General features: G+C 40.2%; 1 protein-coding gene across 2 annotated transcripts in view; it reads left to right on the forward strand.

The window, feature by feature from the left end:
• The window catches only part of ADAMTSL1 (ADAMTS like 1), a 208,822-nt gene that overhangs the window by 132,404 nt on the left and 49,654 nt on the right, over positions 1-26,764 (forward strand). For both annotated transcript variants that reach the window (XM_014952589.1, XM_014952590.1), the window contains exons 15-17: positions 243-372; positions 19,272-19,482; positions 25,815-25,994. In XM_014952589.1, the coding sequence (XP_014808075.1) occupies positions 243-372; positions 19,272-19,482; positions 25,815-25,994 (521 nt within the window). The remainder of the gene's footprint in view (positions 1-242; positions 373-19,271; positions 19,483-25,814; positions 25,995-26,764) is intronic.

A 26,764-nucleotide genomic window follows, 5' to 3' on the forward strand; every position in this document is an offset into this window, starting at 1 on the left:
CGCTGCACCAAGAGACATCCCCCTTTGGTAGACATTCGTACCATGCTCCTCACAGACTGTCAGGCAGAGTGCTCGGATGCGGGCAGCGAACACGTCACTGCTGAGAGGAAAGGAGTCTCCTCACTCCCCGCAGCCCTCAGAGTCAGGCTGTGCTTCCTCACACACAGCCGAGGGGGTGTCTCTGCCCTCGGCTGCCCCTCGAGTAAGGAGAGCTGGCTGTGACCTTGTGCTGTTGTGTGCAGGTGTCCAGGAGGCTGTGGTGACCTGCCTGAACAAACAAACCAGGGAGACCGCGGACGAGACACTGTGTGTAACCAGCCGCCGTCCTCCACAGCTGCTGAAAGCCTGTAGCCTGGACCCCTGTCCCCCAAGGTAGGCTTCTTATGTCTTATCACCAGGCATACTTTTTTTTTCCAGATTTAAGAGAGATGTGATCACTGGTGAAGCTGAGAAACTGATCTTCAAGCTCCCCATGAATCTGAGAACGTAGAAGCATAGAATCCTTTAGGTTGGATAAGATCTTTAAGATCACCAAGTCCAACTGTTAACCTAGTACTGCCAAATCCACCGTTAAACCATGCCCCTCAGCACTACCGCTACACATCTTTTATATATGTCCAGGAATGCTGACTCAACCTCTTCCCTGGGCAGCCCATTCCAATGCTTGACAACCCTTTCGGTGTAAAAATTTTTCCTAATATCTAATCTAATCCTCCCCTAGTGCAACTTGAGGCCTTTTCCTCTTGCTCTATTGCCTGTGACTTGGGAGAAGAGACTGACCCCACCTCACTACAACCTCCTTTCAGGTAGTGGCAGAGAGGGAGAAGGCCTCCCCTCAGCCTCCTTTTCTCCAGAGTAAACAATCCCAGTTCCCTCAGCTGCTCCTTACAGGGCTTGTTCTCTAGACCCTTCACCAGCTCCATTGCCCTTCTCTGGACCTGTTCCAGCACCTCAATGTCCCTCTTGTAGTGAGGGACCCAAAACTGGACACAGTATTCGAGGTGTGGCCTCACCAGTGGCGAGTACAGGGGGAAAATCACCTCCCTAGTCCTGCTGGCCACGCTATTTTTGAGTCAAGCCAGGATGCCATTGGGCTTCTTGGCCACCAGGGATGTTCAGAGCTAGGGATGCGTGGATCTGGGCAATACTGAAATGGCTCTTGAAATGCAAGAGTAAAACATGCAGACCGGAGCCTGAGATGGCTCTTCAGGTTACTCTACCACAGCTGCAGCTCTCTGGCCTCAGCAGATCTGTGTCACTTCCCCCAGGACTCCTTTAAACTGACATGAAGTGAGCAGAGGTGATGCGAGTGAGTAAAACTCTGCTGCCACGCAAGGTAGTGGACCAGCACAGCTGGGTCAGTGGCGTTATTGCAGGTGAAGATACCCAGGCCAGGGGTCTTCAGCCTTGTCCAGACATCATTTAATGGATTTTGAGGAACCCATGACAAAAGCAAAACAAACACACAAGTGTGGGTGATTGTAGTCCACTATGTTGCCCAGAGCCAGTTAAACAACACTAGCAGTATAAAAACCAGAATTTTAAATAACTTGTGACCCCAGACTCAATGGCCTTTTGGTCTGGAGGCACACGCTGCCTCACACATACTCTTTCACAGACTGCTGGGGCTTACAGCCTCCTCACGCCACAGTTGTATTGACCAGGAACCGCAAAGCCATGGTAAAAGCAAAGGGTAAACTTCAGATCACTTGTCTATTCAGGTCCTGAAGGCAGACAGTTTATGGAGGCTTAACTTTACCCAGAGTTGTGTCGAGTTTAAGGAGATTTCTCCAGCCTCCCCTCTTACAAAAGAAAGAGGCCCTTCCTCCCTGACCACAGGCAGCTTCCACAATCCCAACCCTAAAAATAGCAGAACTTTGTCTGCAGAGATTCACATCTGTACCCTCTGTGACAAAGAATAGCTGCCATGAGGTTCCAGTGGTTTATTTAAATAGACCTGGGCCTGTCAAGTCTTCAAGATGTACTGTATATAGATTGTCTTTATTCCCAGCTGTACAAAAGTACCTCTTTTGGTAGTGTGGCAGGTTTGCAATAAATTGATTTATAACTTCGGACTATTTAAAACACTCACTGCTGTCCAGTTGTTAGATATTCCTTAGAGTGTACATTGATAGGTGTGTGTATGCTTTATATGACAGCAGGCTATATAGAGGTATACTGTTATGAATACTAGATTTTGGATACAGAGAGAAGGTTCACATTAAAAATCAAATATGGCATCAAATATGGCCAGCATCCAAGAATGATAAGGACGGAAATAACATTTTGATTGGATGATCAGGATTTTGAGTCTGTGGCAATCAGAGCCAAATAGGCTGACGTGTTTCTCCAAAGCATTACAAGAATTGCTTATGAGGATATTGCAACCCTGAGTTTGTTAAATTGTCTGTATTGTTGGTAATAGCAAAAAAATACTGTATTAATGCTTGAAAATAACTTTGTAGGTGGAAATCTTATTGTAATTGATAGGTACAACTACCACTGGAGATGAGAGTACACGGTAGGAGATCGATCAATTCTGACATGAAAAATTAATATTCACTGGTTAATAAAAAATAAGGCACACTCATTTAGGCCAGTATTTATGTGAGTTTTGGTACAAAAGTAGTCTGAGAAATTGGGTGAATACTTTTTGAATTAGTCCATACCACTGTGCCAGAATGGGACTAGTTTAAAGCAACCTTGGGTTTGTAGCCCATTCCATGGATGGCAAGAAGGTGAGAATCAGGCCATGAAGCAGAGGTGAAAGGGTATTGAGGAGCTGGGTGGAAACTAAAAAGCTTTCATCTATGCCTAGGGCTGTAATTGAGAAAAGGGGAAATGACTCCCTTCCCTGTATATACATCTCCTCTCCCTCCATCCCCCTCAGTCTGGAGGAAATTGCCTGTCTGCAGAGATTTAAGTGGCACAGGATGAAGAACAGCATGTGTTCTGCAAAATGGCTCCTGTGATAAGAGCAAGGAGGCCTAAAACTCAAGACTGCAGACAGCAGTCAGCGTGGTCAATGGAATGAGAGCCAAGAAGGGAAGTTGATGTGTCTCCCAGGGCAGGCTATGACACGATAACTTTCTTGTTTCCTGCAAAATTCTGAAGTGCTGTGTCTACTAATGCCACTGTATTAAATACAATTATATATTAATTAAACTGATAGTGTTTAGTGTATAAATATTATTGCTTTATTAATTGAAATAGTCTTAAAACTTCCAAAAACAACACATGGCAAAAAAAATAATAGGAAAAATAGAAGGATTTAGGGTTTTCTCTTTGTTGTAATCATAAGATGCTTCAGGACCCTAAATCAAAAAATCTTGATCCAGGATTCTGATGGAAAGTTAGGTTAAAATCCTGTCCTTATGAATACTGATGTAGGATGACAAGTCTGAAACTTGTAATATGCTTTCACTGTGAACTTAGATCTCTGTTACGTAAGTTCCCAAAACGAAATCTGTGAACCACTGATACTTCCCAGAGCTTTCACTGATGGCTTATAGAGAGAGCTGGCTGGTCTCATAGTGTTGGCTCCTCTCTCTGTTTTCCAGCTGCTAAAGTGCATTAACAGAAGCTAAAAATAAAAAGCCCACTTTCTTAAAATGTCCTTGATGTGTAAGTGACTGTTGGAGCATGCAGTTGTGGTGGGTGGAGGAGGCAGTCTGCTGAAAAGGCAGCTGAGACACTGATGAATTTCTCAGTAGACTGGAGAATGTTGTCCACAGTACGAAAAAAAGCTGAGAAGTTTTGCCCAAGAGAACAAAAATCCTCTCCTAATATAGTTAGTGAAATTATTCCAGTGACGTTTCTTGAACCAAAACAACCCAGCATGCTTAGAATTTAGTGCGTATGCCTAGAATTTAACACAGTTCAAGTTCTTGTTTAGCTTAAGATGGAGAACATTTGAAAATTAGCACTTCTAAGCTTAATGTTGCTTCTGCTGCAGGCATTTGTGGTTACACATGGCATTCTCTGTAACCTCTCAAAGGATTATGGAGTAAGCCTCTCCTGGCCAACAATTGGCTGGTTTAATACATATAAACAAAAGCACTGAAGCACACAATCTAGTTAGCCTTTCTGGAGGGTCAGAAAGCATACGCCTCAAGATAGGTACTATAGGAGTAGTCAGTGAAGAATAATTTCATTCTGGTTTTGTTTCATCATTCTTTTTGGACACTTGAGAAGAAAAACGCTGAACCCTTCATTGTTCCTGTTGGTTTTGCTCCCTACTGAGAATAAATCTGGAGAGACTAGGAGACTTCATTGCTCAATTAATGCTTCACCTTGAAATTAGTCTATGGTATCACCCCTCTTCAATTTCTAATTGCTCTAGTCTCTTCTGGAATAAAATACGGTAAAAACTAGAATACACTGGCAATACTGCATATTTATGAAAACAATGAAAGGTTATGGTGCTCTTATAGCCACTGAGAGAGCTTTGTAATTCCCATTGAAATTCTGGCTTAATCTCAGTGCATTATTATTCTGAGTCCACTGAAGAGAAAGAGAAAAATTAAATCACAGAATTCTGTCTCCAAATGTTCAAAGCTGTATGGAGTCAGCAAAATCTCATGGTTAAAATACAGAAGAAAGAAGAAGAACCAGGAAGAGTTGCATGCAAAAAAAAAAAAAACCTGGAAGATTTCATCCCTATACAAATCCCAAATCAGCTGAGTTTCCTGTGGTTTCAGACTTTTTTTGGGAGTTTTTGCTTATTGCTTCAAGAACAATAGCAAAAAAAGAGCCCAGCCCCTTTTCTCCTGGAAAACAGTAGAACAAAATTTCCCATTTTGCACTTAACGAAGAAATAGTGAAACACTATGGAGGCGATTGCTACATTGGGAGCTAATAACTGATTTTCAGTACAGTAAGTACAGTGTAAAATTTCATATCATTATCTTGATATACCCTTACTTGATATTTCAATAAAAAGGATATTCCTTGTTTTGATGTACTAGGAGACCCAGCATGCTTTCTTCAGGAAAGAGATTAATGAAGACCATGACCATTTTTATTCAGTCATTCGGTTACTTAATTTGAGTCAATCAAGCTATATCATTTCCAGAATTACATTGCAGTACTTTAGCAGAGCATAGTCTTTCCGGAATAATTGCAGAATAGCTATTTGATGTCTAGAAGTTTCTCTGAGCTCAAAAAATAAAGGGGCAGATCACTCAGTTTTGCTGATTGCTATGTTTGCATTCTAAATTACTCCAAAACAATCAGAAAAACCTTGTTTCAATGTTGCCTTTACTGTTTTCAACAACAAAATGACTCACATTGAAAATGTGTCTTTTCCTCAGCTTCCACAACTCAGACTACAGAGGCAGTCATCATCTAATCAGATATAATTGCTCTTGTTTATAACAGCAACAGCATGAGCACCTCGGGGTGAGCCGAAAAACTCTACCAAAGGGGTGAAAGAGAATGCTGTAACTGTGTTATTAATTATAACTGCTCAATAGCTTGGTCAATGCGTGTTGAAAGGATTTGGTAAACATGTATGGAGGAGTGGAGAGAGAAGCAAAGCAATGAAAGCCAGATGGCTGAAAATGGAGGAAATTCCAGGCAATTTCTACAGCTTTGTTCTTGCATATTTTCAAAACTGAACTTTTTTTCCTGTACAACAAAGAACAGCTGAATGCTACAAAACTGGAAAAAAAAAAAAAAAACAGTGAAGAAAAAGCAGACAGTTCTAGGAATAGCACACGATTTCACCCCAACACTCTTCCTTTGCTCCTTCAAGCCTCTGTTGTCAACAAGGAAAGACAGGAAACCATCTGAGAAGTTCTGATATTTGACTGAAGGGTCAAGACACCCTGAGTTAAGCTGGGCTTTAGCTCATTGCACTGTATCTTGTTTTTCTCTTCCTTTTTTTCTTTCCCTCTCCCCAGCATCTGCTTGTTTTGTGTTTGTGCAATAAATTACCTGTTATTATTTTAATGTTTATTTGATGAATGCAGTATTGGCCATCTGCTTTGCTCTATTTCATTTCCCAGATGAAGTGAAAGAATAAAGGGCAAAAAGATTTTTTTTTTTTTGCATTTGGAGACGCAAGGCATTAGGTTGCTGGTAGGTCAGACTTAGTTTAAGATGTGCTCCCATTGACAATCTGAAATGAATTCAGTATGTGTGGAAGGGCCAAAGCTTTCTCTACTCCATTAAAGGTGACCTCTGTGTGTGAGAGGGTGTCAATTCATATGTGTTTTGCATCGCTCAGGTGAAATATTAGACCATCTCTGTCTTGTTCATGAAAGAGGTTGAAAGACTTTGCAAGTCATCAGGTCTACGGATACTGCAGTATAGCCTTGCTGGTAGGAGATACCAGTTGTTTTGTTGAGGTCTTTTCTCAGGGGTATAAGTTAGAATTAGCATTAATGATGCACTGATGGTGTTAGCATCTCTTTGTGCCGCAAAAATATTTTCAACCCCTCAAAAACCCCTGTCTTTGTTTTTAAGTGGGATGTATTCAAGCCTGTTTTGAACTGAAGTGCATTGAGAATGTCTTTAACAGTCTCTTAAGACGTAGCCCACAGGGCCTCCTGGGATCACAGGCCACAGCTTGAACTATTGGTGGAGTAGGTTGGAGAATCAGACGTCAGAAGGAATATGCTCTCTGACAGGGTAGATGCACACTTCTTTGAAGCCTTTAGGTCAAGAAACAGCTTAAACAGGAGTCATGGCTCAGTGAGAGAATAATAATCCCATTTTTTGTATAGGTTTAATTTGCTAAAGATGGGACTGTACAAAGACATCTGAACACGTACAAAGAGCATGAGCTTTAAGTCATGGTAGGGACTTAGTGAGTCCATCTGCAGAGGAAAATGTCTCTTCTTTTTTTCCTGTACAAAGACAGCCATCCATAGGCAGCTCTGTTATGCTGTGCTTGCATTACCTGCATGTCTACTATGCACTACTGTAATACCACCCTGGCCTTAAAATGTATTAACCTGTGACCTAAAAACATTTATCATTCTCTCCCCTTTTTTATAATATGATCTCTCCCTTTGTGCCCTCTCCAGTTATTAAGAGATTGTCCAACCTGTCTGACAGTCTATCCTTCCCCTTTCTCGCTAGATGCATTGTCTGTGGCAGAGCAGTAACTGCATGTTCCTCGGTATCTCTTACTCAACAGCAGTTACAGTGAAGTCACCAAGGGGACGCTTAGGGAGTGGTCCTTTTCAGCCATGTGTGTCACATCTAAATATGAAGCAAAGCAACTTGCAAGTTGCCAGGGTCAGCAGAGCAGCTCTGGAGTCTCTGTCACAGTTTGCCCCCCAGCTCTTCTAGTTTAAAATTTCAGGCTTCTTCCCCAGCTATTTCGCTTTTTATTAGGATTTCATAGGATTTCATTCTTTGAAAAGCATTCTTATGCTTTTCATAGGATTTCATTCTATGAAATCCTATTGCATTCGATGAAAGCATTCTTATGCTTTTCATAGGATTTCATTCATAAACATTTTCATCCATTTCAGCTTATATTCCATTCAGACTACTATGCTTATAAAATATTGAGGTGCAGTTGCAAATATTTTTTAATAACTTATACTATATTTACTTCTTCTGTCAATGAATGGTGGATCACACTTCTTACTCAGAATCCTATACATCTAGGTAGATCATTTTCCTCTATGCAAATCTCCAGGTCCCAAGTTTCACCAAGTTAGTATACCCTCGTGTTGAAACAATCTCGCCATGCCCTACCACAAGTTTTCTTATAGCTTGGTTTGTGATGAGCATGAGCTTAAAGTCACAGTAGGGACTTAGTGAGTCCCTCTGCAGAGGAAAATTTCTCTTCTTTTTTTCCTGGTGCTGCTAATTTCCAGGTTTTAGTCACCTTAATACAGTCTACTTCTCTCTACCCTTCTCTAATGCCTGTGCTAACCAGAACTTAATGTTCACTGCACTCGATATTTGTCAGTATTTTGAACAAACATGCTCTCATTTCAGCATTTCATACATTAATTTCTAATTCCTAGTTTTTTCTCTAAATTTATTCTCAATTTTCTTGTGTATCAATTTACTGCCTTAACAGAAGGATTTCACTGCCAAAAGCAAGCTTTCCCAAAAACCAACGATAAAGAGCATGTCTTTGCTCTTTCAGAAATATGAAGTGAAATATTTTGTAGCATAATGGCCAGGATTAATTTTTTCACTGCAGCATTAACCTGTGAAATAAGCTACTGGATTTTAGAAACAGTTGATTTTACTATGCATCATCACTTCCTTTAAAAAGGGGTGAAATTAAGAGCACTGTTATATCTTCCATTTACAGTACTGCTGAAGTAACTTGTTATAGCAGTAATCTGAGAAACACCCAATACTTTCAAACCAATTAACCATTATGGATGAAAAGATAAGGTATGTAAAAGGAGAATAAAAATATGGCCTTAACAGCTGAAAAATGTACTACACAGTTCTGTACCATACTTACACGTCGGAAAGGTTCACACATGAAATAAATGGAGGAGATGCCTTCATTTCTGTTCAATTTGGAGTGAATTAAGTACCTATAGAAGGAGCTAGACTTATTAAACAAAGTGTGCTGTATCTGCCACATAGGTCTGTCACATCTGCAGGAGCCCAGCAAGTCCTCCTATTTGTGTCCATGAAAATTTCCATCCACAGTTACGTGATCTCAATTCCTCTGGCCTCTCATCTAACATTGTTAAGCACTGAAGGTCTCTCTAATGGAGTAGTTTGTGGTGCGCAGTTACCCATTAGAAACGTGACTAAGTTGATATACTTAGTATATCACTGTACACTGTAACCAACTGTTGGTAGATATTAGTCAATCACAGTCTTAGGAATGACTTGAACCACTCACACAAAGGAGAATAGCAATGTATTTAATTACCACCCAATGGATTCACAGGTTTGTGTGGTTATAACTGTATTGAAGGGAGGTTTAGGGTATAGGATTTTTTTTTTTTTTAACATTATAATAGTTACACTGTTGTGGTTCATTTTCTCCAAGAAACCAGTTTCTCATTCAAAGAGAAGTGTATTAAGTCACCATTCTGTAGCCTGTGGATTCTGCACACAAACCTTTATTGATATAACTATTTGGGTGGAGATATGAAGTGTTTTAGTGTCAGTTTGCCTATATCCATAGTAATCTTTCTGACACTCTCACTTTCAATAGAATAACTGTACCTTCCATGCGTTTTTTAAGTCCGAATCAGACCTTAGTTGATGCTTCTATCAGTCTGAACACTTTACTGAATACTTTGGTTATTTATGGCTGTAATATGAATTTAGAGCCTCCTCACTCTGCGTGATGAGCTCCTGCATGTTTGGATCTCTGCATGTTAGTGTGAGGAAAAACATATTTGCTTGCAGAAAAGTGAATGGATTGCAAAATAGACTATCAGTCATAGTTCCAGGATCTAAAAGGGGAAAGCAAGAAGCAAATACTGCATCTGCATGTGCCCTTGGAACAAAATTTTTGCACTGCCTTACTAACTGTATGTTGCAAGAAGGGCGTTGAAGGGAACTCAAACATAAGCAGGCATTGGGAGTTTCCTGAGTTTGGTCACAGTACCATATACATACATATATATACCTAAGTTCAACCCTTTCCCTCTCCCCGCCAAAAAAAAGAAGATTAGAAAAAAAGCTTGTATGCCTGATTTTGAGAGACAGCCTCTTTGTACCTTCTGCACTGGTGAAATAGTTCAGGAACAGTTCATCCTAATGAAAATATTATCCCTGTAATGCTGCCAGCCAGGTCAGCAAGAAGCTCATGTTATCTGCTGGTTTTGTGGCAGTACTGCTCATAAAACTTGGACTTGCTAGAGAATTACTTAAGCCCACTCACTGTCGTTTGAACACCATTTCATTCATGAATTTGCTTTCTTTTTCCATTCAATCCAATGACATCTCCTTTACTTCTTTCCTGTACTGATCATTTGATCAAAGGCATCCTTACATTTTAGGAGAGTCTTGTTACTCTGTGGGACAAAATCCCACATTCATGAAAATTGATCTTAGAGATTGTGAAGTCAGGCTTCTTGTATATTCTTTCCATGCAACCTACATGCATTTTCAACTACCTCATTTTTTAAAATGCTTCATTGTAGATGGTACTTCAAATTATAAATAATCAGTTCACTGCACATCTTTCTCACCCGCTGAGCTTTTTCTTTCTTTGTCTGCTGGTGTCTATAAGCTTGCTGATTTCTCTTTCAGGAACAGCTGGTTTTTAACATTTTCCATATGCCATAAAGTTAGGCCTAAAAAACGTGTTGGCTTATGAGACAGATCAGTATGGGGAGCACAGTATGAAAAGAGCTAGGGAGTCTTTGACATAAAGCAGCTCTGCCACGGACAGCAAGGTGTTAAACTGTCCCTCTACTTCTTTGCAGAAGAACCGTATGAGAGTGCTTCATAGACTGAAGTGCACAATTTATTTCATAAATTAGCAGTTCTTTTGTTTTTGCATTATTTCAGTCTAGGTTTAGGGCAAGGGTATTATCCTGCTCTGCTGTAGTTCCCAGACTGTGTTCCTCCCTGCGCTCCTCATACAATTTCTGCCATCTGCCATTACAAGTGCAATTTATGCAATTTCTGTCCTGTTCCTCAAACCTCTCTATCTTACTTCTTGACCAGCTTTCCACCTTTATGTTAATTTACTCCGTTCCTCAATTGTTTCCTATCTTCATTTTTGAAAGGTGCCACCAAGGACCTATTTTCATTGTATCTCACATGAAATATTGAACAACCTCTTTGTAAGAAGTTGCTGCTTTAATCTTGAGCTCAAATCTAAACTTGATACAAAAACTGGTACTCATTTGTTTATCAAGCCTAATCTAATCTCTGTAGCTATATCAAAGACAGCCATTGATATCAATTATCTCAATGTCACAGTTATCACAGAGTAAAAGTCTCTTGTGAGGTACTTTTCAGTAGCCAGGATGTCTGCTAATCTCTCAAACCAGTTCTTTGCCAAACCAGTTCACTTACCTGAAATTGCCTTTTCATGTGCCTCTGTGGTTCATGCATTCTGCATCTGCAGTAGTCCCCTGAAAAGCCCACTAGACAACCTCCCACTGTTCAAAGTGTTGGCTGAAATCATAAACCCTCTTTTCTGACCTGCTCTGGTAGTTGATGTTCTCTGCCTTCAACTTAAGGCTCAGCAAGACTTTATTACTGCAAGGAACTTTATACTGCTTGAAGCATGTCAGAAGGTTACTCCAGCCACCAAAATTGCCATTTGTAGAGTTGTTGCATACTCCATTTACCCTCTCTATCTCTCTGACTTTTGAGTGCCTCCTGTATTTTCCTCTATTATATTTCTGTTATATAAATACTGGCACCCTGCCACAATCGGCTATAATGAGCTGCAATATTCATTGATACCGATAAGTCTACAGAGTGAATACAGGCCACTTCTGTCAGCTCCCAGAGTGCTCTCTTTGAGCCTTTGATCTGCTTGTTGGCTGCATAGACACGTCTTTAATGGATTCCTTTCACTTGCAAGGAAGATGCTGTTTGAAGAAAAGCACCTCACTCTCTCTTGTACACAATGATCCCCTGAAACCTTCCCTGCCTGTTCAGCTCCCTTGTTATGTTGATGATACTGAACAACAGATTTTCTCAGGCTTGTACTGAACAATAAAACATTAATTATTTTTCTGTTGCTGCTGCTGCTGCTAATTTAAAAGTACTTTGCTTTTTCATTTTTATTTCTTAATCAAGTATTACATTTTCAAAGCTTAGTTAAATCTCAGTTTTCCTTTGAAGTGTGTGTATACCGTACATATATTTATAATGTTCCCTCTAACATGAGAAAAATGTTCTCTCCCCCATAGCAGTAGGGAGATCAATTCCTAGAGACTCAGATCTATGTTTAAACACCTAGGTGGAGGTCTTAGCTCTCACACTAGTTGTGGTTTAATCCCAGCCAGCATCTAGGTCCACGCAGCCGTTCACTCAGTTCTTCTCTCTCCCAGCTCCACCCCCCACAAAGGGAGGGGAAAAAAAGGAGCAAAAGCGAGAAAAGGGGGGAATAATACCCTAAAACAAAACCAAAAGCAACTCATGGGTTAACATAAAGACAGTTTAATGGAACAATAACAGAAAAGGAAAATAACAATACTAATAATAATGGTAAAAGAATACACAAGATAAAGTATCACAACACAAGTCACTCTCACAATGGGTAAACTGGTTGCCCAGCCCGTCCTGAGCAGTGATCAAGGATACCCACCCTCCCAGCCAACCCCCATTTATATACTGACCGTGATGTCTGTGGTACAGAATGTTCCACTGGCCAGCTTGTCCAGTCTATGCTTCATCTACAAGAAGCTAAAAAAAAAATCCTTGACTAATATAAACATCACCTGGCAACAACTAAAACAATATGCCTTATTGACTTCTCTTTCATACCAAATCTGAAACACAGCGACCACTAGAAAGAAAATTAATTCAATCCCAGCTGAAACCAGGACAACACTTTATTTCAAAGCAGTCTGATTTTACTGTGAGTGATTTAATAGCTGAATGAAAAATTAATTGTAGGTAAATTCCTACCTTTTATGCCCCTTTCTTTGATTATAAAGCCAGGAACTGACCTGGGAGTTCTCATTTGAATCCTGTAGCTTCGCTGCAGGAAAGTATGCTACCTAAGCAGGATTTACACTAACTCTCTCTGCTGTCTGAAGTTTAAGATCACATTCTGGATGGTATTTAAGACCTGACACTGAGGATTCCGAGTCAACCCAAGATAAATCTGCTAAAGAAGCCTCAAGAAGGCCTTTCACACTCATGAACCAGAAAGATTCGCCACAAACACAGCTCCAGATTGATAACAGAAAAGGAAGGGAGGAGATGTAGACTTCTCAGTCTGCAGGGTCCAGTGGAGGACACATAGGTTGAGAGAGGACAAGAGGAAGCCAGTATTGACATAGTATGTGATTTACTTAGTCTGTTGCATACGAATATACACAGCTGCTACCCAGCCTTTGTGCACTGAGGAAGGTCTCTATGCAGACAGGTGTCAGACGTTAAGTAAGACGTTTCCAGACAAACCTCTTTCCACACTGATGAATGTTTATTTTAGAAATAAGAAGAGTTCTTTTGTGTCACTTTCATATGGTTTAACTCCATAAAAATGACAATAATTTCATTTTTTCTAGAACTAGTTTGGGAGGTCTTTGTGTAGAAGGTTGTTTACTTTTCCTGTGCAGTGTTCGGTTTTCTTGGCAGCGCTTGAAGGGATTCTGTCAGGATTAAATCATATATCTCTAGAAAATATTTTTTACTTGTACCACCTAACAGCTTAGAATGCTTTGTTTTTTACCATATATACTGTGAATATAGAGACTGATCCAAAGTTGTTGGCTCCATAGTGATTTGGCTGAAGACTATACATTTTTCAAGTTCTACCTACATCATTTACTTTTTCCAGACTGACTATGGGGATGCCTTTGTTCTGAAGGCTTATGGGTCCACTAGCGCAGCAACTCTAATTCTAGCAGCTTCTCCTGCCATGAGTAGCTGCTTACTAGCTGGTACCACTCTCCGGTCTACATAGCTAACAGAATTATTACTCCAGTTCTTGTAGCAATTAGAGGGACATTTCAGAACTGAGGCAACAATGCATTGTTGTCCCTGTTGTTATTCATAGGCTAGTGCCTAGAGACTCCTATCAAGCTGAGAGTTGTGCTAGGCAGTAGATAAAGACAGAGTAAGTGATCATCCCTGCTGCAGAACCACAGTCTAAGCAAACAACATGGAGGAAGCTCAAGAGAAAAAAATAAAAAAAGTATTGTTATGGTTTTGCAAATGTGAAGTTGAGACACACATGGGAGAACAGTATGATCCAGCCCAGCACTTGAGTCTCGTGATTAGAATCGAAGGGTTTATTCACATACTCACAGGACAGCCCATGTTTCAGCTGCTCTGGTCTCAGACACCTGTTGAGTTCAGCAAAGAGCCAGGAGCAAGGTTCTGCTCACTTGACACTTCAGTTCTTCACCTGAACTGCTTGGGCATGATACAACATTGGTAGTTTTCATTCTGTCACAAGAAAGAAGGAATGTTCATTTCTAATAAAAATTAAATGTATAGAACTATTTAGAAGTTCATGCTCATGTTATGTGTTAGAAACTTTTTTCTGCTTTTCCTTTTAAACAACTTGAAGTTGGTCACCAATGTCCAGGCTATCTTCCAATTGAATGTATGGACCCTCACAAAACTTGAAACTCTTTATACTATAACATGATAAAGTTTAATTTAGGGTTCTCAGGCAAGACTTTTGTTAACTATGTCAAGATAATTTCCCTAATTAGAAACAGCATGGTTAAGCTGCTTTTTGAGTGCATCTCTAACATTTTCAGACTTACGTTAATGATACAGAAAAACTGTGCTGTGATTGAAATCTTGTTTTTCAGCTTATTAAGCCTTTTTTGGCAACTGGAACTTCACAATTGTTCTGTCTCTTTCATTCAAGGGAGCTGCAAATATTCACATTTTAAAATATACTGACTGTGGAAGCTGCTTGTTTACCTGAAGTTAAGCATAAGCATGCAGAGTCAAGCCTAATTTATTTAATGAGAATGCTCAAAAACATTACAGTTTCTCACTGGCCCTTTAGAAATTAGAATTTTAATTTGTAAAATTAATAGTATATTAGACATAATTAGTCTAATTCATAGTATGAACTGACTGTTAGATTTCCTAACTAGTGTTTTTCTGTTCATTAAATCTGTCCACTACTAAGTCACTTTCTTAGCATATAGCTCCTGGAAGTGCAAGAAATTTAGTGCTCCTGTTGATGGGCTTTTCATGAATTTCTGTTCAGTTTTTAGACCATGCCCTTATCATCATGTATTATAAAAGCTAAAGAAAAGTCATTCCCTTGAGCAGTCAGATCAGATTCACTATTTTGTTTACCTGTCTTCATATGCATTACATATCTTCATACACTTCACCAACTCTAAAAAACTACTAAGGCATCACAACAGTCTGCAGGAAGCTCGAGAATGTTCATTTGGAAAGCAAAAAGATTCTGTGATCAATTTTGTACTTTGCATTTGTGATGATACATTAAATAAGCTATACATTGGGACCATCCTCTGTTCCCTATATACTTCCAGTGGAAACTTGTTTTCATTTATGTTCATTTGAAAAACGTGTATATGTGGATTCTAATATATGTATTGCTAGTACACACATATCCATTTCAACACACCCAGCCCTATGAATTGCCGTTTTCCTGTTACATTCCTCTCTGTTAGCCATCTCTAAATGTCTGTGTGCTTTTGTATTAATATAGTTTTTCTTCAATCAGTTCAAATATTCAACGTATTGTATGTATGTCAGCCTCTGCAGAGGATGAAATCCTTTTGAATTCTGTTTTTTATGAAATTGAAATATTTTTAAAGTCTTATTTGTGCTTAAATACATAACCACTACATAGATATTTAGGAGATGGAGATAGACGACTATCACACAACTGAAAGACCTAGAGTTAGGACAAGCCATAGATTTAGGGGCACTAATGTGCCAAAGTCCTGCTGTAAAAAAAAGGCTAAAAAGACATTGTTTCTCTTCTGCTACATATTAGTATAGCTTTGGGCATTAGTGTAGGAGAAACAAGGAGAGATAAAAAGAATGTGTCAGGCCAAAACCACGCAATCTCTTCACTGGGCTCTGGGAAGTACCAAACTGATGACTTTCAGCAGGGCTATAAACTAGCAAGTAGGCAGATTTTTCCTAAAGTCTCCACCTTAACAACCACAGTCAGCTCACAAAGATGCCAATTCCACTTGCACAAGGTCTCCTTAGCTTGATCCTATCACTAACATATTCAACTTTTTAAGTGTAGGATTATTTCTTACCTGACTATTAATTCTGGTATTGTCAGAGGCATGCAGGACAAGACAGCATTATTCTTTTTCCTATGCCATACACATTGGAAGAGTCAGTGCAGTATGGTCAAAACTCCCAGAAGAAAAAAGAGACAAAGGAATGCACAGATAAGGACCATATGAAATAAGACAGGTATTATTTCAGTTAGCATCATAACGTAACACTCTACAGTAAGGGTAAAACTGTGTTGCTGCAGAAAAGTAGTATTTGTAAAAAAGGAAAAATAAAAAGATCATTATCTTTATTATCTCCAAGTTTAAAAACTAAATTGTAAATTTAGCAGCATTAGTTCAAAGTGTTGCAAGCACCTTTAGCTGTTATAAAATAGTTCTACAGTTCTGTGGTTCTATTCTATAAGATTATCACTTATTTTCTCTGTGTGTTTTAGGACTCTGAAATTCTGCCAGTCACTTATTTATGGTTTTGGTTACTTGTGCATCCCTACTGTACTTTGCACGCCCCTGCTCTACTCTACATTCTTTACTTTGTATCTGTGGAAGTCCATAAATGTCACTGGGGAATATGAAAGTCCAAAAGAGAGAGTTTGACCTGATATTTCCTGAGCACCTCTAAGGAATCTCCTGTTTAAAGCAGCCGGAAAGAACTATGAACAAACTGATATTTTGGGTAGGGCAACAGATGCAGCCTGAAACAGAAATTTCAAACACTAGAAAAACAAATCCTTTCTCTTTACTGAAACACAGTATTTCTTCCTGGAAGAAGAAACAGACACTCTCTTCTGTAGAAGCCAAGATCTCCAAAGAGTTTACGTGGCCTGCTGGCCACTGAGATGTGAACTGCCAACAGAAACATTGTGCACTTTTACCAATAACAATGAGTTGCTGCAGGCAACAGCTATTACCATCACTTGAATAAAAGAAACTCTGGCAACTAACCATGTATCAAAATAGAATCTGAAATAAGAAAATGCCTTCTTTTCAGCGCTTACTCAAATATCTTATTTTAGATTGTGCCAAAAGTGAAGGGTAGCTGATATCCACATTAATTCTGACTGACAATTTTATGGGAAAATCTGGGAAGACCTCTCCCCCAAGATCATTCGTATGGAGAACATACTCCAGATTAGGTTAACTGGCTGCCAGATGTCACTCCTATTCCATTGTTAAATAGCTCCCAGTACACATATCAGGCTTTAGTGATGTTCAGTGTATTACGGCCTGGAAAGCAACCATGGCAACTTCTAAGTAAGTTTGCAAAATGTGTTCATTATTAGAAAGGGTTAAACATCTGTCCTAGTTTCAGCTGTGACAGAATTCATTTTATTTCCAGTGGTTGCTGTGTTTCAGATTTGGTATGAACGGAATGTTGATAAGGCATATTGTTTTAGTTGTTGCCAGGTGATGTTTATATTAGTCAAGGACTTTTTTCAGCTTCTCATAAAAGCTGAGATGGAGCATAGACAGGACAAGCTGGCCAATGAAATATTCTGTGCCATAGGCATCATGCTTGCTACATAAATGGGGTTGGCCAAGAGGCAAAAATCCCGATCACTGCTTGGGTCCAGCTAGGCTACCAATTCACCAGGTGATGAGTGTGACTTGTGTTGTATTAGTTTATGTTGTACATTCTCTTACCATTATCATCATCATCATCATCACTTTTCTGTTAATGTTCCATTAAACTGTCTTTATCTCAACCCAGGAGGCTGTTTTTTCCCCTTCCTTTTCCCCTCCTTTTCTCTCTCTTCTCCCCTCTCTTTGTGGGGGGAGGGGGTGGTGAGGAGGAGAACTGTGCAAGTGGCTGTGGTCCTAGCTGCTGGCTGGGGTTAAGCCATGACACCGCCTTTTTGTCATTGCTACTGGCAGAATCAAGGCTGTTGTGAATTACAGTGAACTAAAAGTCAACTACAGTGCTACCTGTGCCTACAGTGATACTCAGAACATATCCTGTCCTGTTATAAAATCAGAGAATGTCATCAGCAGATGGAGCACAGAAGGGGGAGCAATGTCACTTTTGATCCACCAGCATTATCGTCAAGGGAGGGAAAAAACATTTCTTACCTGCTAGCTTTTTCAATTTGTTATGGGTGTTGCTGAGAGGGGGGAAAACAAATGCCCAGAGCAACTTAATAAAATAAATAGAGAAGTTAGAATTGTTCTGTGACTGTAAGATGACACAACCTTGAATAATTATTTCCATAACGTGTTTATTAACATGATGCATTTTAAACATGCTGAGCAGTTTCCATTGACTGCTGATCTCAGGCTGTCAGAGTGTTTTCCTCTGTTTCTTCCACAAATTCTGCTTCGTGATGCTGGCATGTTTCATAACTTTCCTTCATTGTCTGACTCCTTGGAGCCTGAGGGTGTCTTTCTTCATAACCAGCCTCTTTAGATTCTGCTTGACTTTGCCCTTTTTAAAGGCAGATTCTCTGAGCCTTCCTTGTCCCAAATGTTTTACTCTCCCAGCAATCAGTTTAAGTAACGTCATGCAGGAAAGGAAGCATTTCTTCAGGATTAGGAAAAGTGGCAGCATGTGGCTCTCATACTTTCATTTTGGATGTGGGAGTATGTCCAGGTTAGTACAGTGTTTTGTGTAAAGTTGATGGGAAGACCATTTTCTCATATTCTCATTCTGAAAATAGGACTTTTTTTGTGTACACATTTCCACAAATCTCTGAACTTCCTTTAGTAGAGTACAAAGGTGGAAGACCTAATGTTTTAAGCGATTTTCTGTGTATGGCTGGCAGAATTAGGGGTTGTATTCAGTACAGCTCAAACAGCAGAAATCTGATTTTAATGTGATGAACACTGAAATTCCATAATCAACAATCCTGTTGATGCAGGATTTACACAGCTACTGCAGAGAAGGGCTGACTTGGTGACAGCTGTTCACCCAGGGGCTTTAGAGAATCTCTCTTCTCTCACCTTGCATCTCTCAAGGCCTTAGGACTCCCTACCTCCACAACAAGGAAAATTCAGCCAGAAACATCACACCTGGATCTCTGGAAGAATTTCCTGCTCAGGAATTCACTGATACACTCCTTTGATGGACTTTGTTAATATCTTTTGTTGTTGTTGTTAAAGACAGAAAAAAACCCAGGTAATTAAATCCATTCAGTCTTGAAATATATTGGCCAGACTCCTGCACACCAAAAACTCTTAATTTAGGGCACAAAATTGTTCCTATGACATTGCAGAAGCCACAAACAATTGAAGTCCAGGTGCTTTTGACAAGAACTGAAAATGCAAAGGAACAGTAAATATTGTTCTTAGCCTTGTTCTGAAGCTAGAGGAAGTGCGACAGTGATCAGAGAAGTATTACCTTTCTTTTACTGTTTCTTCACTCCACCTGTCATTATAAAAAGAGAAGAATTAGGTGACTTTATTCTGTGCTTAAAGTTTTCTCTCCTGACCCCTTCACAGATGGGAGATTGGGAAATGGAGCACCTGCAGCCTTACCTGTGGGGTTGGATTGCAGACACGAGATGTCTTCTGTTCTCATCTACTATCAAGAGAGACTAACGAGACTGTAATTTTGGCAGATGAATTGTGCTATAAACCTAAGCCATCCCTTGTACAAGCCTGTAACCGCTTTGACTGCCCACCCTCCTGGTATCCTACAGAATGGCAAGAGGTAAGAATCTATGTGTAATCTCATTTTATCACAGCTAAAAGTAGTCATTACATGCATTATCAATGCATCATTTTGCTTTAGCCCGTCAAAAGGATTCATTAATCATTCCAACAAGCCATTAAAGAACTGGAAAAGTGTGCCCTTTGCTCTTCAAAAAAATGCATCAACGTTTTCAGAGGTAAATAATGACTATAGCTACTTCTAATTCAAAGTCACTGAGAACTCTCAACTGCTGTCTCTAGCCTCCAGACAGAAATATCTGGAATGTGATGGTCAGCTGCAGTGAGTGGATTTGGGTTAGCAATGCCAAGGTTTCTACAAATACAAAGCTATAAGGATCAACGAGGAGAGAATCTCTAAAGTATGCTGGGTATTCCATATATTCTCAAATTATAATTTAGTTTAGGACAAGAAACACTCCCCAGCCTTCTGAGTCACAAATTAGTGCTAGGTACTTCTCTTTGGGAAATGGATGCCGTATTACACTAAAGTTGAAAATTGCTGTCTACACAATGGATTTGTTTCCATCTTTGGAAAGCAACCTGAAAGGAGCTTATTTTCCGCCATCCAGTTGCAAATGAATACACTGGTGCAATTCAAAAGACTTAAAGGTGCTCCTGTTGGATATAATACTCCACAGGAAAAAAGGATCCTGCCCTGTTGTCATGAGTAAAGGAAAAATTTGCTCTGTGATGGAGGTGTAAGCAAAGGCCCAGTTTACATCTTCACTTCTGCTGGGTGCAAGGATTCATTCCATCCTATGAGAAAACTGTGAGCGCTTGGCATGGTGCTTTCATATGCCTAACCAGTCTCCACCTATAAAATCTGCTTTTTACTTAACAGACTTAGTAAGTCTGTGAAACTGTACTTCATGGGAGGGCTCTGGGCTTGGGCAGCCATCCCAGTAAAAGAAAAAAAATTATGCCAGCCTGATGTTCTGTCAAAGCTATATAACTAGCCTATGGCATTAGTCCTATGTTTAAAACAATTCATTGCTATTTCATGCTTTAATTTGTCGACTGATAATACACCTGTGCTGCAGTTCATTTCTGCAGCTTAACGAAGGTCACATTATAGCTCTTTTGCACTTACTTCCACAGGCTTTGCAGGCTGGCCAGCTGTGTACATAGCTCCTCACTACATGGGCACTGAATATTTCCTGTCCTTACTTTTTGCCAGAAGAAAATGGCACAAAAACGTACTTGCCTACCTACCGTGTTCTGCCTCTGTTTAGATGAGTATAGAGCAAGAAAAAAAAGTCTAATCCATCAAAATCCATCCATTTCCATTATCTCATTTTTTAAAGACATCTGTCTTCCTTCTTTGCACCACCATCCTCCTCGGTACAGTTATTCCCACCCCATAGGAAAGCCAGGCCCCGCAGTTCAGTCTCACACAGGTTTCCCATGGATGACCTCCATGTGAAAACCTGCACCACCAGGTTAGTGTGTTGCAGTTAGGGATTGTTACAGCTGTTGACTGCTGGAACGTGTTATAGAAGAAACCATTTGGATGGGATGTGAGTGGCTGAGACTTCTCCTGGAAGTGAGCTCCAGCGATGCAGCAGAGCTGTCCTGGAGGCCTCCAGCAGGAGCAATCCTGCAGGAGGATTTGTTTCCTTGCATTAAGGGACCCACAACACCTCCCTTCTCCCCAGATCCCTGAGAGTGTTCCTCACCTACTGGGAGATGGAAGGCCCTGTGGGAAGGTCCTCTCCTTGCCCTAAAGAAGGTCCTTTAAAGCTTCTCTGACACTAGAGGGTCACATCTGTTCTCCACGCAGGCTGGTCTGAAGCCATTTCTTTGGTCTCAACTGTGGAGTTTGTCGTGCTTTTCAGAGCACTCTCTCACAATAGTTTCAAGCAAACAAACAAACAAAAGATTTAAACTGAAATGAGCAATGTTTTCTTTTCTAAGGCCTTTTATGCTTGTTAAGGAAGTGTTGTCTGAACTAAATGCCCTGAGAAGCCCCAGTGTTCCTGGCAGATAAACACACAATAATTATCAGTGTTGGAACATTCCAAGTGATTTTTTAAATATGTCTTTACAGATTCAAGACTATTTATTTTTCAATAATTCAGCTTCTTAGCTAAATCCATTAGGATGTTTATCTTGTTTTCAGTAATGTGCTTCTGCGGGAAAGTGGATATGAGCTTTCATTTTTACAAGGCCCTATAAATATCTTCTCTGCAGACCTCAAATAGGAGACATTCATTAGTACATCTTCAACCTCCTTTGTTTTATTACTGAGTAAGTGCCATAGTCTCAGTCGCAGCGTTCTTTTTTAGCTGCTCAGTGCTATCCTTCCTCCAAAGATAATTTGAACAATGCCTTGACAGCAGAGTCAGCATGGGAAAACTGGTAACATTTTCAGATCCTTTTCTAGCTATTTTTTCTTCATACTGTAAAAAGCCCTTTCTAAACTTCGAAGTATCAAGCCTTAGAAAGCATCTGGAAGACCTGCTGAAAGCAAAATGTTCACTCCCCTTTGCAGACGCTTTATCTTACTGTAGAATCATAGCAGAGAATTAATTTTTGATAGTAAGGCCAAAATTTGTCCAGCTGTAGTCCCACTATCTTGAGCAGTGCAAAACTAAACTACCTGGGAGAGCTGAGGGGTAAGACAACTCCTTCCTCAACTGTCCCTGTAAGCAGGACTGACCATAGAATGACATCCTTTCAAACATTCAGCTACTGCCCCAAACTGCTAACAGTTATAGTGCTCAGCAACAGTTGCCTAGCCCTTTACTTTTCATTAATAATTGCCCTTTTCCACAAGTTTGAGAACAGACCAGCTTTCCTGCCTCCCAAACAATGGAAATGGTGGTTTTGCCTAAATCCTGTGCATTGTATGCATGTGCGTAGATGCTCGTAGAGGCAGAGCAATGGCCTGCTTTCCCTCTCTGCTTTCAACAGTGACCATCAATTCTTTGTGTTAATTATCCTTTACAGATTGTTGTATGAGCAAAGCAGACACCAAAGCAATGAATGTTGTGAGAGAGGCCAAAGCCACAGTTCCACTAGCAGTTTAGGATGACTTATGCCAGCACTTCTACCAAAAGAGACAATAGCTGCTATAGGAATCTTTCTTGGCCTTATAGCACCCACCTCCTTATATCTCCAGAAGTGTTGTGCAATCACATAATGGTCCTGGTTAAAGCTAGCCAGAAATACAATTAGTTTTAGCGTATATTAATTTTCCACTCCAATTCACTCTGCAGCCACACAAATGCTTACCCTAGCATATGGGGGAAGGCAGCACAAAGCCAGGAACAACTGGCTGTCAGAATTGGTTGTATAGGTTGTCTTCTTTGGTATCAGCCTTGTCTCATGTTTGCTTAAGCTAATTGTTGAACTAGGTATAATCAGGCAGCAACGTGGGGAGATGCCACTCCTTGCAAAGTTGGTAACCTGGCAAAGTCCCAGATTCCCTGTAAGGAAATGTGAGGGGATATTGGGCTTGACTCCACTCGGAAGCTGTGGGCAGCAGAAATATCAGGAGTCATAGTTCAAACAGCCACACTTCACCTACTTGGGTAGGTGAGGTGAATCCACCCTGTGATACAAGATTTCTCTGTTGTAATGGTGCGGTGAGATCTTTCTGAACAGCAGAGAGGGAGAGCACATAATTCAGATGGGATATGTCTGAATGAGGGTCTTCTAAAAACTACTGTTTCATATTTCCTGTAAATACAAGCAGATGTTGCTGTCATTGATTACCCCCTTTCTTGGAAAAATGTGAGGGCTGGGAGCTTCCAATAGAGAAAAATCAGCAAAGATCCCAGGGTAGTGAAGACTCCAGAGGTGAAATACAGGTACAGGCAGAGCTGCAGTGCAATAATCCAGGACTGTCCTAGAAGGGCATTTCTGGAGACTAGGAGGAATCTCATTAAGGTGTTTGGCACTCTCTGGCACTAAGCAATAGTTTGGTGTTGAGTAGCAAGTTATTCTTCACAGAACAAAGTTATGTAAGTGACTGAAAGGCAAAAGAAAGAAAGGATCTGGTTTGCCTTACTCTTCTATCTGGCAGGGATGGAAGGGCAGGGAGACTTCCTGGGATTTGACTGATTGACAGAAGGAACATGCTTTTGTTGTACTCATACAATGCCTAGCCCATTTTGGCCCTGGTATATGATGACAGTCCTTAGGAAATCTTGAAATAGTACTTTTAATCATATTTTAGTTGATTTATTCTTTCCTTAGGAGTGACTTGTCTTCAAATGAAAGGTTGATAAATGTTTTCTTTCGTTGAAAACTAAACTATTTCTTTACTTGTTTAATTTTTTTGAAAGCCTTTGAGCTTTGTAGCATTCTAAGGAAGTAGGACAAAAGTTGTTTTTACTCATTAGAGAGCAAACCAAACTGAACGTAAATAGGTTTTTCTGCACTTCCTTTTCGTCTTTCAGGGAAAATATATATCTCCTAAATAATCAGGCTACTATGAAAGTTTATGCAGCTCGCTCTAAGAGCAAAGGGGCCTTCACTACTGCAAGGTTTTCTAAAACAGTCCCTTTTTAACTGCTTGAGTACAAGTTTAAATACTTCTTCATACGGTTTTCTGCTTCTCAGGCATAATTTCCTTGTTGCAAGCTATAAGAAACTCCTGGTCATGTGAGAGTAGTGCAAGCTCCTCCTTCTTTTCTTGGAAAAGGGGGAAAAGGAGTTTAGCTGGCTGGACTAAGCAGAAGAACTGGAAGCCTGTTACCCCCCCAAAGAAAAAGATCCACAGAAAAAGAGCTGAGCAACCAAGTTTACAAAAAAGATTCAGGAAAGCTACTGAATCCGCTTGTTCAGAATTTCCTGCCCCGATTGGGCAGAAAATGGATATAGAGAGGGATATTTACATTAAAGAGAGAGGGGAGGTGGGTTCCCTGGATATTAATCATCCCAACTTACTGTGACTCAAATAAACCTTCCTCCTTACCTTTTGCAAAGAGTACATATGCTGTCATGACAGCCATAAATATAAAAAGGCTGCATGGATATTTAATGGTTTATTATATTAACCTTATGAACCAACAGCAGACTAAATATAGATATACAGTTTTTGCATGAATTAAAAACCAGAGAAATGCCATAATGTAAGAAGTCTTCAAGGACAAACATTCTTGGCTGAACAGTTAAGTTTTGAGCTGTACTAGCAACAGAAACAAGAAATGAGAAAATTACTAAAGGAACTAAAAGTGATAAACAGGGGAAAATTTTATTTATCACACTCTGAAATTTCATAGAATCATAGAATTGTCTAGGTTGGACGAGATTTTTAAGATCATCTAGTCCAACCATCAGCCTAGTTCTGATAAAAAAAAACCAACAAACCAACAAAACCCCAACAACTTCTCTCCTTGGAGCAGAGACCGACCCCCGCCTCTCTACAACCTCCTTTCTGATAAAAAAAACCCAACAAACCAACAAAACCCCAACAACTTCTCTCCTTGGAGCAGAGACCGACCCCCGCCTCTCTACAACCTCCTTTCAGGTAGTTGTAGAGAACGATAAGGTCTCCCCTCAGTCTCCTCTTCTCCAGACTGAACAACCCCAGCTCCCTCAGCCTCTCCTCATAAGACTTACTCTCCAGACCCCTCACCAGCTTCATTGCCCTTCTCTGGACCCGCTCCAGCACCTCAATGTCTTTTTTGTGGTAAGGGGCCCAAAACTGGACACAGTACTTGAGGTGAGGCCTCACCAGTGCCGAGTACAGGGGGACGATCACCTCTCGGGTCGTACTCACCATGCTGTTCCTGATAAAATTTTAATTTGTTTTTCTTGCCAACAAAAACCTCTTTTTAACATGCTAAAATTGAATATTTAGTTCAAGCTAACTATGTAGTTCATAGCTACTGTTGTCTAATATGTATAATCACATCCTGGAAATGAAGGTCTTCAATCACCTGCTGCTGGAGAACACTTTTCTGCACTCTCTGGCACTGTCAGTAGTGCAGTCAGAGCTCAGGCAGAGACATTAGGATGTGGATCCTCCACATCATGTGCAAGTGTTTCATTTTCCAGGTAGTGGTTACAGGAGAGGACAACTTTTCAACATCCATACTGCAATCCCTACCCATTGTTTCTGTGTTTTTTGTACCAATGCCTGAAAACAGAACAATTCAGAAGTACTGAAGCAGTTTTTGTAAATATTAGCAAAATAAATTGTTTTCTACTTTCCAATGTTTTTGACATTTTTAAAAGAAGGCTGCTATGATATCCCTGGATCTTTTTTTTTTAAATATTTTCTGCTTGGCCCAAACTGAGTGTTGATTTCTACCCAATTTACAAGTAGTTTTTGCTGCAAGTTGCAATGGTGCAAGTGTGGCTGACTCTCATTTCTCACAGTGTTCACAGACATGTGGCGGTGGTGTCCAAAAGCGAGATACACTTTGTAAGCAGCGCCTGGCAGACGGAAGCTTGTTAGAGCTCCCAGAAACCTTCTGCTCCACACCAAGGCCAGTTACTCAACAAGTCTGCAAAAATGAGGATTGTCCGAATGAGTGGCTTCTCTCTGACTGGTCACAGGTATGTTATTCGTATGAATGAGTATTGTGCTGTTCTTGGCAGTGAAATTCTTCAGTCACTTGGGATAAAGGGGTCAATGATCTCAGACTGCACAAAGCATGTTATGCCCAGTTTTGTCCTGTAATCTGTGCTTATCATCCTGGTAGTGGATGTGATCACTAGCTCAACGTTCATCTTTGGAGATTGCCTCCATAGATGTGGTTTAGCCATTACGACCTCCCTTCTGGCTTAAACACAAGCCATGCTCAAAACAATAAATCTCTGCCTCTATCCATGCCTATGCTTATGCTCATCCAAGACATCAACGAAGAGTAATGTTTACTTCCCCAAGGTGAAAGAGGAAAGAGGTGGAAATTGTCATAATTGTGAAAGAAACACCAGTTATCTCATGGAGCTGTTCCACCTGCACCTTATGTTGATCTATCTTGACATTTTACTTAAATAAGTGGATGTTCTCATGAAGTCTGCTGCCAGGAGACACACAGTCATTCTGGCAGTGAAGAGAGTAATTCTATTCCAAATCTGTCCTTCTTCACAAGAAGTTGCTACATGGTTTATGTTCACATCCATACAACTCACATTTCTGCATATGGGCCCTTATTAAAATCAAATCAGACTTTGCTCTCTCCTCCCCATTTCACTTGAAGGCTGCCATGTTTTTTTGTTCTTCTTACTTTTAGTGTGTTTTCCCTCACTCACTTCATTTCCAACTCCCATTCCTACATGTGTGCACCTACACATAACAGAAGAGCACATGAATTTTTGTGCTA

The sequence above is a fragment of the Calidris pugnax genome, unplaced genomic scaffold, assembly GCF_001431845.1.
Source record: "Calidris pugnax isolate Ruff unplaced genomic scaffold, ASM143184v1 scaffold208, whole genome shotgun sequence".
NCBI classification, from domain to species: Eukaryota; Metazoa; Chordata; class Aves; order Charadriiformes; family Scolopacidae; genus Calidris; species Calidris pugnax.